Source organism: Mus caroli, unplaced genomic scaffold (genome assembly GCF_978045245.1).
Source record: "Mus caroli unplaced genomic scaffold, Mus_caroli_1 scaffold_6, whole genome shotgun sequence".
Classification (NCBI taxonomy): domain Eukaryota; kingdom Metazoa; phylum Chordata; class Mammalia; order Rodentia; family Muridae; genus Mus; species Mus caroli.
In genome coordinates, this window is record NW_028227261.1 from 40758481 (window position 1) to 40772970 (window position 14490).

General features: G+C 42.3%; 1 protein-coding gene across 1 annotated transcript; it reads left to right on the top strand.

Moving 5' to 3' along the window:
- Positions 1-220: 220 nt before the first annotated feature.
- Positions 221-7715, top strand: Uqcrh (ubiquinol-cytochrome c reductase hinge protein). Its single transcript, XM_021159297.2, has 4 exons — positions 221-393; positions 4344-4364; positions 5084-5245; positions 7509-7715. Exons 1-4 carry the CDS (start codon positions 340-342, stop codon positions 7539-7541), a joined length of 270 nt encoding a protein of 89 aa, XP_021014956.1. The 5' UTR covers positions 221-339; the 3' UTR covers positions 7542-7715.
- Positions 7716-14490: the final 6775 nt, after the last annotated feature.

Genomic DNA, 14490 nt, shown 5'->3' on the forward strand with positions numbered 1-14490 from the left:
ACAACATTAAAAGACCGTCAAACAGAGGAGCAGATGATTCAATTATCTTAGGGAATACTACTTGAAAAAATACTGTAGATCAACACATTTGGGCAAGAAGTGACCGAAAGGATGTTTCTTAGCAAATTCTTTGCAGGCGTATATAGCAGCTCCCCCTACGTCTCGCAGCTAGCGAGTAGTACAGGCCAATTTGTGCGTGTGTTCGGGACTACGAGGAGTATGCCGCACTTCCGGCCAGGTCGCCGGATATCCGTCGAGTGACCCTTACTAGTCCTTCTTAAACCTGAAGTGGAGTAGCTACCCTGGTTGCGCTTGTTGGATCCCAAACCGGCTCCGGACATGGGACTAGAGGACGAACGAAAGATGCTCACTGGATCCGGAGACCCCAAAGAGGTAAGGCTACGAGGTTGGCGGGCCCGGGACCTAGCTCACCAAAGCACCTCCCGGGGCTCTCTTAGTCCGGGTTTATAGCCTAGGGTTTGCGGGGTCCAGAGAGGTGGTTTCCGTTACGTATCTTCAGAATTCTTTGGTTGACCTTGGGCAGATTAATAGCTAGTCTTTCTCGGGATTGGCTTCCCCATTCCAGGAATGTGAAGGTGTAACTGGAGTTTATAATGCTGCACTGATAAACTTGTGTAAACAAACAAACAAACAACAACCCCCCTCCCGTTTTTTGATGTTCTAATTTGATAAATGTTTTAAGGTTCTAACTTGATAAGTGCGTGAAGCAAAAAAAAAAAAAAAAAAAAGCCAACGTTAGTCTTTAACGTAGCTTAGGTCAGGAATTTATTTATGGAGATTTCGGGGACCCTAGTCTTCGGAAAAGTGATTTCAGGAGTTGGGGTGTAGCTTCATGGTAAAGCTCCTGCCTAGCATTAAGAAGCCCTGTATTCGCTTCCCAGCATCTCCAACAAAAAGTGGTTATCTTTTGGGATGGAGATGGCCGAGGACTTGTGCCTTTGGGGACAGTTTAAGAATGTGTAGTGTAATTCTGTGGTGCAAGAGGGAGCTCTTTCCCACGTTGAGTATCATTGTGATAAATATTGGCTGCTTATGTTCTGAGTGCTTTATATGCACTAAGATATTTAACTTGCACAGTTTTCCCATGAGGTAAATATCAGGTACATTATATATTTTTGTCATTTTTATTACATGAGGCCGCAAGCAAGGAAGTTTATCTTGTCTGAGGGCACACAACTAGCAAGACAATACAACTGGGACTCCAATGCAGACGTCCAGGCTTGAGAGCCAGAGTTCTAGCCCGAGACTCACTTTGCTTCCATTTCCTGTGCATTTGTCTTGTCTACTTCAGGACAAGCCATCGGGGCTTAATGGATTTGGAATTAGTTGGCAAATTATTTATCCCTTAATTTTTTCAAGTTTTCATTTTCAGAAAGTGCTGGAGGCTCAGAAAGTTTAACACGATACCACAGCAGAATATAAATTTTAAAATTAAGAAAGTTGGGCATGGTGGTCCATGTCTTTAATCCCAGCTCAGGAGGCAGTGGCAGGAGGATCTGTTGGATTTGTTTAGCATGGTGTTTTTAGTAATGCCAATTGGGACATGACACAGTTGTCTTGCTTCTAGAATGCTAATTTCAGGTGTCTCCCCCCCCCCCTTTTACTTTAAGTGTATTTTGCTTACATGTTTACCTTTGCACCACTTGCAATGCCTGATGCCCTCCCTCTGAGACCATAAGAGGGCGCTAGATCTTCTGGAACTGGAGTTATGTTTTTGAGCAACCATGTAGGAGCTAGGAAGAGCCAGGGTTTTTTGAAAGAGAGACAAGTGCTCTTAACTGCTGAGCCATCTTTTGTGAGCATGGGTGTTGGTGTGTGCCTGAGTCTGTCTGTAGGTCCTTTCACATGGGCTCCTGGGATCAAACTTGGTAGCAAGCAGTTTTACCTGATGGTTTTAGGGCTTGGACCCAGGGCCTCAAGTATTCTAAGCATGCTCTTTACCACTGAGCTCTGGTGTCAGAGGCTCGTTTTAGGGGGATAGTTTTTCTTTGTGAATTTTAAAAAATAGTTTATTTTTATGCATACAACTGTTTTACCTACATATGTGGCTGGAAGATGGTGTTGGATCCCCTGGGACTGGAGTTAGAGATGGTCTTGAGATGACATGTGGGTGTTAAGAGTCAAATCTAGTGGGGCTGGAGTGATGGCTCAGTGGTTGAGAACACTGGCTGTTCTTCAATTCTCAGCAAGCACAAAAAGAGAGTCAAAGCTGATTGTTTTGCAAGAACAGCAAGTTCTCTTAGCTACTGAGCCATCTCTCTATCCCTTTAATAAATTCTTGTTTTTTTTTGTTTTTTAATCCCCCCCACACACACCTGCCTGCCCACCCGCCCGCCCGCCCCCCGCTTGCCTGCTCCAGCCCTGCTAGCAAAGAGGGCATCAGATCCCATTACAGATGGTTGTGAGCCACCACGTGGTTGCTGGGAATTGAACTCAGGACCTCTGGAAGAGCAGTCAATGCTCTTAACCGCTGAGCCATCTCTCCAGCCCCTTAATAAATTCTTGAAAGGCGTTTTAAGAAACCTTACTTGATGAAAAGCTAGCATCTATATTCTACGTAACTCTTTACATTAGGAGAAACCTTGCCAATCACGTAAAGAGTAAAGAGCAGAGGTTACAGTGGCACCTCCTGTCCTCACTGTCTTGGTTAGGATTTGGGAAACATTATTGTTGAGCTCATTTCCCTGTGTGTCTTTATCTTCTCCCACATGTGGATGCCTGTATCTACAGCAGGCAGATAGACCACCGTGCCATGTGCCAGATTTAGGACCTGTGCTCCAATAGGTAATTTTTACAATTAGGGAAAGAAAGGAGACTAATTACAAGTTATACAGTGGCATTAGAAGTGGATTGTGTGGGGCCTGGTGTTCCCTTTTCTTATATTTATCTGCAAGTTAAAAGCCAGTGTTATAACTTTAAGTTGACTAAAGAAGGGTTTAGGTTTGACCATATTCATATTCCAAATTCAACTTGAGAGTCTAGCAAAGGTGCTGGAGAGATCATACAGTGGTTAAGATCCAGTCCTGCTCTTGCAGGGAATCTAGGTTCAGTTCCCAGTACTTAGACAAATGGCTCACAATTGCTTTAACTTTGGTACTAAGGAATCTGATGCCTTTGGCCTCTACAGGCACCTGCATTTTCATATGTGCGTACACACACACCCCTGCAGTTAAAACAAATAGTGAAAATATTTTTAAGTTCGTTTTCTTCTAAACTTGGTTTGGGATATAAACAAAGTTTAGCTATTTTTTAGTTATTATAGGTTGTTTTTTGTTTTGTTTTGTTTTGGGTTTGTTTGTTTGTTTGTTTCGAGACAGGGTTTCTCTGTGTAGTCCTGGCTGTCCTGGAACTCACTCTGTAGACCAGGCTGCCCTCGAACTCAGAAATCCGCCTGCCTCTGCCTCTCAAGTGCTGGGATTAAAGGCGTGCGCCACCACTGCCCGGCATTTTGTTGTTGTTGTTGTTGTTATTATTATAGTTTTGAGACAGGGTCATATATCATCCAGCTTGACTGGACTCTCAAACTTGGACTCCTGGTCCTCTGCCTTTTAAGTGTTGGGTTTACAAGAGAGCACCCCACACCTGGTTAAACGAAGGCAGGTTGTTTTTGTTTTGTAGATAGATACCTGATGGCCCACTCCCCTGTTGGCCTCCATGCACAATGATACACACACCTACACCTGCACACACATGTGCAAATGCTACACACACACACACACACACACAACCACCAGTATTTTTATAAAAGTTGGGAAGGAAACTGGATGTAGTGACTCATGTATATAATTTCAATACTTGGGAAGGGGAGGTAGGAGGTCTGTTACAAATATGAAGCCAGTCTGGGCTACAGTGAGACCATATCAAGCACAAATAAAGAGTCACAGGGAAAACAAAGTTCAGAGCCTTGGTTCCTGTGGGGCGGAATGATGGAGGCAAGGTGAACAAGCTTGATCAATTTAAGGATTGGGTAGTTTGAATAATTCCGGTGAGCTCTGAACTACGGTGCTGGTTCCTTGCTGACCTTGGGCTCTGGATAGGGGAATACAAAGTTGCTGTGTGAGACTTTTGCTTAAGAAAGTGATTTGGTAGATGGGCTTTAATTGGTACATGAAAGGTGTGTTTCTAGGGAAATGTATATTATCCCTAAAAATTAGCTAGTTCTGGGAAGGCAAGATTTAGCACTGAGATTGAAGCTAGGATGACAAAACATCATAAAATAATGTGACTGATACAGTCTCTTCTTCATAATTATGGTATAAATGTGATTAGGGAAATGCTTGTTATACGATTGCTGCTAACTTAATTTTCTTTCCCTTTTGTAGGAAGAAGAGGAAGAATTAGTGGTAAGAACGGCCTCCAGTTTGGAACTACCTTACTAGAATTGGAAGGTTGAGCTGTATTGAAACTCCAGGGTATTTTAAGGAATCTATGACTACTTGGGAAAAATGCTGGACAAGCCTTTAATACCTCCTGTGCAGTAGGTTGTGTGGGAGTGGGAGCCTTAGAAAGCTACGTCTTTTCTAGGTCTGGGGCTTCTTTGGTCCTACCAGGAATCAGACAGCATCCTGAAGGCCTGGCACTCATCTGCTGTGTGTGTTTAATAAAGAACTCTAGAAGGAAATTTTCTTAGTTAGTTCTCCATGTTTGCATTTTTCTGACTTTGGAAGTAGGCGGCCAGGCCTGAGTCTTACATAAGAGAAATTGAATCCTAATGCTGGGTAAAACGATGCCTCCAGTCGATGTACTTCCTGCTTGACAAGGTTCCCTTTACTCTCTTGTTTCTCAGATAGGGCTGAGGCTTTCAGTGTATACTGGCAACCTTGGAAGGCAGAAATTTGAAACTTCCCTACTGCTTAAGCATCAAAGAGCCAGGAGGTATTAAATAGGTACTGCTTCTGGCTGTAGTATGGCTCTGCCTGCTGGCTTGGGTAGTGACTCAGAGATAGCGCCTTTGTTTGTTGATTATACTGCTCATAGACCAACTTGTTTATATTTAGTAGATGTCTCCTGAAGCTTCCATTTTGTTCCTTTTCTCCCCCCACACCCCTTGTTTCTTCATCAGGACCCCCTAACAACAGTGAGAGAGCACTGTGAACAGCTGGAGAAGTGTGTAAAGGCCCGGGAACGACTAGAGTTGTGTGATAATCGCGTGTCTTCCCGATCACAGACAGAAGAGGATTGTACAGAGGAGCTCTTTGACTTCTTGCATGCACGGGACCACTGTGTAAGTCAGTCTGAAGACAGAAAGGGCAAAGCTAAACAGTGGCTATCAGTTTGAACAGTGTGTATGCTCTAAGCAGATACATCTAACCATTTACTATAGGCCCATGATGTCAAGTTATGTGAGAAGCATTTTATATACATAGGTGTCCCATCCTTACCTCATATGCTGGAGGTATCATTGTCTCCACTGTACATATTGAAACAGACTCCGACAGGGAAAAAGATGACCTCCTAACATGCATTGTTAAATACTAAGGACGCTGGATTGTATACATTGTTTTCTTTTAGTACTGGAGATAAAGCACAGGCCTAATGCATGCTAGGCAAATGCTCTAGCCACTGAGATACACCGCCAGCCCTGGATTATATATTAAAAAAAAAAAACAAAAAAACTTAAAAAAGAAATTGTTATTTTAAAAATAATTTTGTGTGTATGGGTTTTGCCTGCATGTATGCCTCTGCACCGTGTATGTGCTGACAGTCTGTTTCTGTAACTGGACTTGTGGACAGTTCTGACTTGAAATGTGGGTACTGGAAACAGAACTCAGGTCCTCTATGAGAGCAGCTAGTGTTCTTAACCACTGAGAGATCATCACTCCAGGCTCAGATTTTATACTTTGAATAGTCTAATCTTTCTGTGTATATGTGCCTTCAATGTCTTGTACCTAGTTGTTTATATAGTTTTTTTTCTTTTTAAAGTAAGTTTGTGCTTCACTCTTTCATGTAACAGTATTTTACACATATTACATATATGCAGAATTTGATAAGATTGGTTCTGTAAAAACTGGTTAGGGCTGGGCACTGGTGGCAACACCTTTAATCCTAGCACTAGGAAGGTAGAGGCAGGCGATCTCTCTGTCTGTGAGGCCAGCCTGGACTCTAGAGTGAGTTTTAGAACAGCCAGAATTGCATAGGGAAACCCTGTCTAGAAAAACAAAAAAACAAAACAAAAACAGAAAACCTGACTAGGTAAGCTAGGTATAGTGGCTCAGACCTATAATCCTAGTACTTACCATTTAGACACAAGGATTGCCATGAGTTTGAGGCCAGCCTTGGCTACATACTTTTAGTCCAATCTAGGTTATAGAATGAGATCTTGCCTCAAAAACCAAGGACAATTGATTGGGTAGCCAACTTCCTGAGAATATATTCTATATGTAGTTAGTAGGGCACTTGCCTGTGAGGTCTGGGTCTGATGACCTGTAGGGGGTAGAGTGTCTGAAGGGTAGTATTACCTGTTAGAGAAATTCAGGAAAAGTGGAAATTTCACACTTTGCTGATAAAAATAAAAAGTAGCACCGCTGGTGTTAAGTAGCTTAGCAGTTCCTTAGAGAGGCAAACGTAGAGCCTACGGTGGTAGTACACATTTGTAGTCCTAACCACTTATGAGTCTGTGGCAGGAGTGTCACTGGAGGCCAGGTATTTGAAGCCAAGCCTGGTCTAAGCAGGGAGATCTTTCTCTTTAGGGTAAAGAGTTAAGCAGCGGGGCTGGAGAGATGGCTCAGTGGTTAAGAGCACCAACTGCTCTTGTGAAGGTCCTGAGTTCAAATCCCAGCAACCACATGGTGGCTCACAATCATCCGTAATAAAATCTGACGCCCTCTTCTGGTCTGTCTGAAGACAGCTACGGTGTACTTACATATAACAATAAATAAATGTTTAAAAAAAAAAAAAGAGTTAAGCAGGGATCTAGCGTGTGGCCACAGTTAACACTGAGCAGCAGTTCCATTCCCACATACATATCAAGAGAAATAGAAAAAGTTTTAGATTTCTAGTAGGGTGGTGGCACATTCCTGCCAAGGTAATTGTAAAAACAGATGTGTGTGGTGATGTGGTGGAAGCTTGCAGGAGAGTACATGCAACTTTCTTCTTTTTTTAAATTATGTATACAGTGGTCTGCCTGCATATATGCCTGCGGGCCAGAAGAGGGCACCAGATCTCATTATAGATGGTGTGAGCCACTATGTGGTTGCTGGGAATTGAACTCAGGACCTCTGAAAGAGCAGTTGGTACTCTTAACCTCTGAGCCATCTCTCCAGCCCCTACATGCAACTTCTAAAAGAAGTAAACGATAAAAAAACCTTCAGAGTTGCAGACAGGACAGTCAGGTACCCCATGGGAGTTCCTAGGGCCTGCGTAGGGCCTGCGTAGGGCATGCTGAAGAATGAGGGTCAAGACAGGAGCTCTACTGTTCAGGCCAGGAAGGACCTGTGCCCTGTGACATTAAAGCTAAGTGGTGACATTATTTTCTTTTTCTTGTCTAGGTGGCCCACAAGCTCTTTAAAAACTTGAAGTAAATGTGCAGATTCGTCCTCCTCAGCCTTGTCACTGGGAATCAGGAACAGTTCCTTGTGGTTCTGGACATCTGTGTCTAATGTAGTGAGTTCTTGAGAACCTCACTGACTTTGGCAGTAGCTTCTCTTCTGTGTAACTAGCAGTGACTTCATCTTAATAAACTGATCTGCAAACTTGCTCTTTGTCCTTCCTTTGCCATACCCTTACTTTATTATTTTATTATATTTTAAATATTAAAAAAATTTCCCCCATAAAATTGAACCCACAGTATTGTACATGCTAAGCAAGTACCTTACCACTGAACTGCATCTCACCTTTCTATTTTATTTTGTAAGTCTTGCAAAATTGCCCTTGTTAGTTCTCAAATTTTTAATCCTCCAGCCTCAGCCTCCTGATTTTCATATTACAGATATGACACAAACTTGGTTCCTTTGAGATTCCTCCCTACCCCCTCCCCCTCTTTTTTATTTATTTATTGTTGTTGTGGTGGTGGTTCTAGGAACTGTATCCGGGTTGAACTTTGTGCAGTGTGTGGTTATGCATGTCTGTAATCTTAGCAACAGGGAGCCTGAAGTAGGATGAGTTCAAAGCCAACCTAGGCTACATGAAAAGACCCACCCCCTGTCCCATACATGTAAAGGATAAAATGTAATTAATTCCTGTTACCTAGCAAGTAAATGATCCCTAGTAATAGGATGGGTCTGTCTACCATACAGAATATGCTTGGCCCAGGGAGGTGTGGCCTTGTTTAAGTGTGTCACCGTGGGGGTGGTCTTTGAAATCCTTCTAGATGCCTAGAAGTCAGTCTCTTCGGCTGCCTTGGATCAAGATGTAGAAATCTCAGCTCCTTCTCCAGCACCATGTCTGCCTGGATGCTGCTATGTTTCCTGTCTTGATAATGAACTGAGGGGGCTGGAGAGATGGCTCAGCAGTTAAGAGCACTGAATGCTCTTCTGAAGGTCCTAAGTTCAAATCCCAGCAACCACATGGTGGCTCACAACCATCTGTAATGAGATCTGATGCCCTCTTCTGGTGTGTCTGAAGACAGCTACAGTGTACTTAAATCTTTAAAAAAAAAAAAAAAAAAAGATAATGAACTGAACCTGTAAGCCAGCTCCAATTAATGTTTGCCTTTCTAAGAGAGTTGCCTTGGTGGTCGTGTCTCTTCACAGCAATGGAAACCCTATGACAGTCTGTAACCATGACTCAGGTTCCAGGAGATCTGACACTTTCACACAGACGTACATACAGACAAGGCACATAAAATAATTTTTAAAAATTGTGTGTTTTAAGATAGGGTCTCATTGTGTAGTTTTGGCTGGCCTGGAATTTGCATTGTAGATTAGACTGGGCTAGCTTAAATTCACAAGAGGTCTGCTTGTCAGTGCTTCCCGAGTGCTAGAATCAAAGGCATGCTCCTAGCTTAAAGAGTTCTTACTTTTTTTTGTTTTGTTCTTGTTTTTTTCCAGGCAGGATCTTATTCTACAGCTTTGACTGTCCTGGAACTCACTCACTCTGTAGACCAGGCTGGCCTCAAACTCATAAAGGCTGCCTCTGCCTCCCAAGTGCTGGGATTGAAGGTATACACCACTACACTACAGATTTATATTATTTCATATATATGAGTGTTTAGTTTGCATGTATATAAGTATACTACATGTGTGTCTGGTACCCTCAGAAGCCTGGAGACACTTGACATGGACTTCTAGCCACCACATGCATGAATACGTGAGTGCTCACACAAACATAAAAACAAAACTCTTTAAAAAGGAAGCCACCCTATAGTGTTGTGGATGAAAATACTTGTCTCCATGCCAGCACACGTGTGCTGTGACATGTGCATGTAGCTCCACCCTGCCTCCACCTCCGCCTTTGCCATGGCCATAAACACACACAGATTTTTAAAAAGAAGGCGTGAGATTGGGCATGGTGGCATATTCCTGTAATCCCAGCTTCCAAATAGTGATTCTCCTGCCTTGACTCCTTAACTAGGATTATCTCAGCTATTTGGGGAACTAAGGGATCATTTGAATCAAGGAGTTTAGTAGCTGGGCAACATAAACCTCCCTAAAAGAATTTAAAAAAAAAAAAAAAGAAGTAAAGGAGCCAGTCTGTGGTGATACATACCTTTAATCCTAGCACTTGGAAGGCAGAGGTAGGTGAATTTCTTGAGTTTGAGGCCAACATGGTCTACAGAGCTAGTTACAGGATAGCCAGATAACACAGAAAAATCCTGTTTCAAAAGAACAAAAAACAAACAAAAAAACAGAAAACAAAAATTAAAAGTGGATGAATGCAAACAAATTAAAAAAACAGAAAACAAAAAAGTGGATGAATGAGTGGATAAATAAGAAAAATTAATGAAAGAAAATAAAAATCTAGAGTTAATGAAAATTAGTGCCTTGTATGTAAATTAGTAGTCTGATAATTAAGTCCAACTAGTGAGAGCGAGGAGAGCATCACAGATAAACACTGTGGTAAAGACTTTTGCTATGGTGCAGCCCTTTAATCCCACCGCTTGGGAGGCAGATACAGTGAGTTTGAGGCCAGCCTGGTCTACCTAGCAAGCTCCAGGTCAGCCAGGACTACATAGTGAGACACTGTCTCAAAACTAAAAAAAAAATTAAGATCTTATTAAAATTTCAAATATACAGCAAAGCTGCAACCTTATAGTGTACCTTCCCTGTAACTTTAATTTAAAAAAAAAAAAAACTATTCTTGATGGTTTTTAAATGCTTTAACCTCTCTTAGCCCACCACCTAACAGAGGTAGTGGAAAAGAAAGGATACAGGGGAAGTGGACCTGTTTAGAAATGGTTCTTTGGAGCAACTGTCGTTTTGCTGTGTTTCCCATAAACCTGGAATTTAGTTTATTAGGAGTCAGTAGTGGCAGCTTGATTTACTTGTAAACATCTTACGGATATATCAGTAGTCTAGTTCGGTTGAGTCAGGATAGCAAACAAGAATCAGCAGCGGTGATATTATCTGGTAGAGACAGCCAGGCATGAGTCAGCAGGGGGGACCAGCAGGAACGCCTTAAGTTGTTCTCTGCTGTGCCTCTCAGCAAATCAAAGATCAGCTCAGCCTCTGTCATGGTCTGTCAGAGGTAATTTTCATACTCCTTTTCTCAAGGGGTCTTGTCTTAGCTGATACCACTGTCAATTAGCCCAAGTCTGAGGAAGTGGCAAACTGCAGCACACCACCATTAGTTTGGTTTTTTGTTTATGTTGGGGGGGGGGGGGGGCTGGTGCATTTCTCTCTATGGAGTCCCAACAAATGGAGCTCAACTACGCAACATAAGGCAGACCAATACATGTCTGTTGTTAGCAAAGAATCCCTCATCACATGTCCTTTCACGTGCTTTAGCAGGACATCCTTTCTCCTGTGTTTCAGCGAAACATTCCTTCACATGTCTTACTTAGCTTTTCACCTGTGTCCACTTTAGGAAAACACTCCTTCACGGTTGTCCAGCAACACGCCATCTAACACAACTGACTTCCAATTCACTCCCCCTATAGCATCACCTGGTATTATTAAACAATGAAATTTGTGTTATTCAAAGGAGGAAACTACCCAGAATTTTGCTTAGAAGATACTTGAGTCTTGCTCAATTCTAAACTACAAAAGAATAAGGTAAAGCTCCCTGATGCTAGGCAAGAGCTACTGGACAGCTGAAACTGAACGCTACTGAACACTTCCTACACTTAACAGGCTTGGGCATATTTGAGTTGTAACCAAGTCTCGTGAACTCTTGTTGAACTTTATGCTGTGATTAGAAAGTTCCCAGGAAACAAACAAGAAACATGTCTATGTTGAAGAATCTGTAAGACTAGACTGATTTGGATTAAAGAGTTGTAGTGTTGCCCATCTAGAGACTGATGAACCTTGGGCCACCTTCAGTCCCCATAAGAGTCATTCACTTCTGTATCACCTCACATTCCTGTGACTATGTAAAGCCTTTGGGGAGGTCTTCACAGACCCTTAGCTTCCACCAATCTAAACACTGAGAATGTTATCACATAGCATCTGCAACCCATAGATTTCTCTGTTTTGCTGTATCCTGTCTACCTGGTGGTTTTCATCAGTTCTTTAAAGGACTCAACACTGATCCAAGAAGCCAGACATGGTGGCTCTCACGCCTGTAGTCCCAGTACTTGGAAGGTGAGGGAGAAGCAGAAGTTCAGGTCTTGCTGAGTTACATAGTACATTTGAGGCCAGCCTGAACTACACGAGATCCTGCCTTCTAAAACCAAAAGTAGGACTTGTGAGATGGCTCAGTGGGTAGAGGCTGCTACACCCATGCCTGGTGACCCAAGTTCAATCCCCAGAACCCACTGGAGACTACTTGCTACATGTATGCACCTATATTCATCTAAATAACAACTTGAACTTGAAAAGCAAAAACAAACCAATGAGACTGAGGCAAGAAGAATCAGAACAGCTCTCCTTTTCCCTTAAGATTAATTATCTATTTTAAGACAGGATCGAGTTATATCCTGCAACTCTTTTTTTTTTTTTAGGGTTTATTTATTATTATATGTAAGTACACTGTAGCTGTCTTCAGATGCACCAGAAGAGGACATCAGATCTCATTACAGATGGTTGTGAGCCACCATGTGGTTGCTGGGATTTGAACTCAGGACCTTTGGAAGAACAGTCAGTGCTCTTAACCACTGAGCCATCTCTCCAGCCCCCAATAGTTCATATTCTTAATTGCTGAGATATATCTCCAGTCTACCCATATTATTTCTCAGCCTCAGTATCATTGGTATTTTTAGGTCTGATAATTCTTTCTTGTTGGGAAGTGCTGTCTTGTTACCCATGTGCTTAGCAATATCCCTCTATGAGATAATAGAAACACAGTAAGTTGTAGCAATCCAGACTATCTCCAGATATTTCCAAATGTTCCCTGATGGACAAAATGGCCTCTAATTAAGAGCCACTACTTGTAGGATGTGGTGGCGCATGCCTTTAATCTCAGCACTTGGAAGACAGAGGCAGGTGGATCTCTGAGTTAAGGCCAGCCTAGTCTACAAAGTCTAGGACTGTCAGGGCTGTTTCAGAGAAACCCTGACTCAGACAAAACAAAACAACAACAAAATTCATGTAGGGTGTAGTGACTATAATATGACTTCTAAGCAAGCTAAAAAGCAGGAGGTTTTGATCAGGGGTTTGAGGCCAAGGTGGGCTACAAAGCAAGACCTTGCTTCCAAAACCATAATAGGGCTGCCAGGTGAGCTAGTGAGACCCTGTGACACAGAGCACGATAGCACAGGACACTAGATGTCCTCTTCTGGCCTTTGGTATGCACAGAGGCCACACAAGGAATAAGAAAGAATACCAATTCAGTGTGAATGACCTTTAATTTGCCCATTGGCCTGTCCCTAGCCCTTTATTCATGCTCTTGCAAGGAGCCTCACCAAGCTAGACTCGAGGGGAATTATTTTGGCCTTTTATTGGGACCCTATCTGGAGTGAACAGGTTCTTATTCACATCTCCCTAGGAAAAGCTTCACAACACATGTCCCATTTATTTATGATCTAATGAATGTGAAACACTTGGAAGATCTGCATAGTTCAGTGAACCAGTGCTTTACAAATAACCCACTGTATAGGCAAGAGATTTATTCCAAATACAGGCTAACTCAGTTTTAGTGTAATAGAATATAGAAATTTCTTGATATAATTCAGAATCTTCTGTCACTAATCTTTAAGGAAATTTATTTATCAATACCTCAACAGATTCAAGAAGAAAGTGTGTTACTCTGTCCTCTATTAAACAGAAAGTTAGCAGAAAGCTTAATTTTTTAACAGTCTATTTTATTTTTTAAGTATGTGTTAGGGAAATGTGAGTGTAGTAGCCAGAGAGGCCAGATAAGCTGTGTCTCATTCTCTGGAGCTAGAGTTACAGGTGGTTATAAGCTACCTATGTGGGTGTTGGGGACTAAAATCAGTTCCTCTGCAGGAACTGATTTTAAAAGACACTACTAAGCTATAAGGCATTTCCCCACCTCTGTTAGCAAAAGACTTGTAAAACAAAACAAAACAAAACAAAACAAAACAAAACAAACAAACAAAAAATGGCTCAGCTTTTAAGAACACTGACTGCTCTTCCAGAGGTCTTGAGTTCAATTCCCAGCAACCACATGTTGGCTCACAACCTTCTGTAACGGGATCTGATGCACTCTTCTGGTGTGTGTCTGAAGACAGTGTACTGGTATAAATAATGAATAACATATTAAAAAAAAACACTACTCTATATTTCTTTTGGAAAATTTGGCAATTTTTCATAAAAATACTTCATGTGTTATAGACTATTTTATTTTATGTATGTGTGTTGCGGGAAATATTTTAAAAAGAACCCGCCAGTTCGCAGAGATGCCAGGCTACGCTCCTGCGCTCCTGCTGCCGCCGCCGCCAACTCTCTGGGACTAGCCCCCACGCCAGGTGATCTCACTTGCGTGGGCTCTTGGCCCACCAACTCTGCGGCACAGCGAGGCCACAGGGTTCCTGCCAGGCCATCTCTCGGACGAAGGCTCCCCCGAGTTCCTCTTGCTTCCACAAAGCACCCCACACACCCCACGATCAGCCAACTCAACACTTAATTACCCGATAGAATCAAGACTCTTAAGCTTATTAACCATTTAGATTTATGTATTAATAATATCACATTTTACAAGATGCCAATACAATAATTTCAGAGCCAATTGATAATGATAAAACTTAAACCTAATTATTCTAACCTTTTGATAACACCATGTCCACCTCCATTCTGGTTCTTCTCTCCCTCCTGAGACCAACCCTAGGTCCGCCTCCCTTTTCCTGTCCAATCACAGGTCTGCCACTGCCCTAATATGATTGGACAGGGAAAAACCTGCAACATATGTGTACCTGTGTATACATGTGTGCACGAACCTAAAGGTTCATATTAGATGTTTGTCTCAATTGCTCTC

What these genes read in the sequence shown, in the direction of transcription:
- Uqcrh (XM_021159297.2), top strand. Translation starts at nt 340, where the DNA reads ATGGGACTAGAGGACGAACGAAAGATGCTCACTGGATCCGGAGACCCC. An exon ending in GATCCGGAGACCCCAAAGAG is followed by an intron (nt 394 to 4,343) that starts GTAAGGCTACGA and finishes TCCCTTTTGTAG; the next exon opens with GAAGAAGAGGAAGAATTAGT. An exon ending in TGCATGCACGGGACCACTGT is followed by an intron (nt 5,246 to 7,508) that starts GTAAGTCAGTCT and finishes TTTCTTGTCTAG; the next exon opens with GTGGCCCACAAGCTCTTTAA.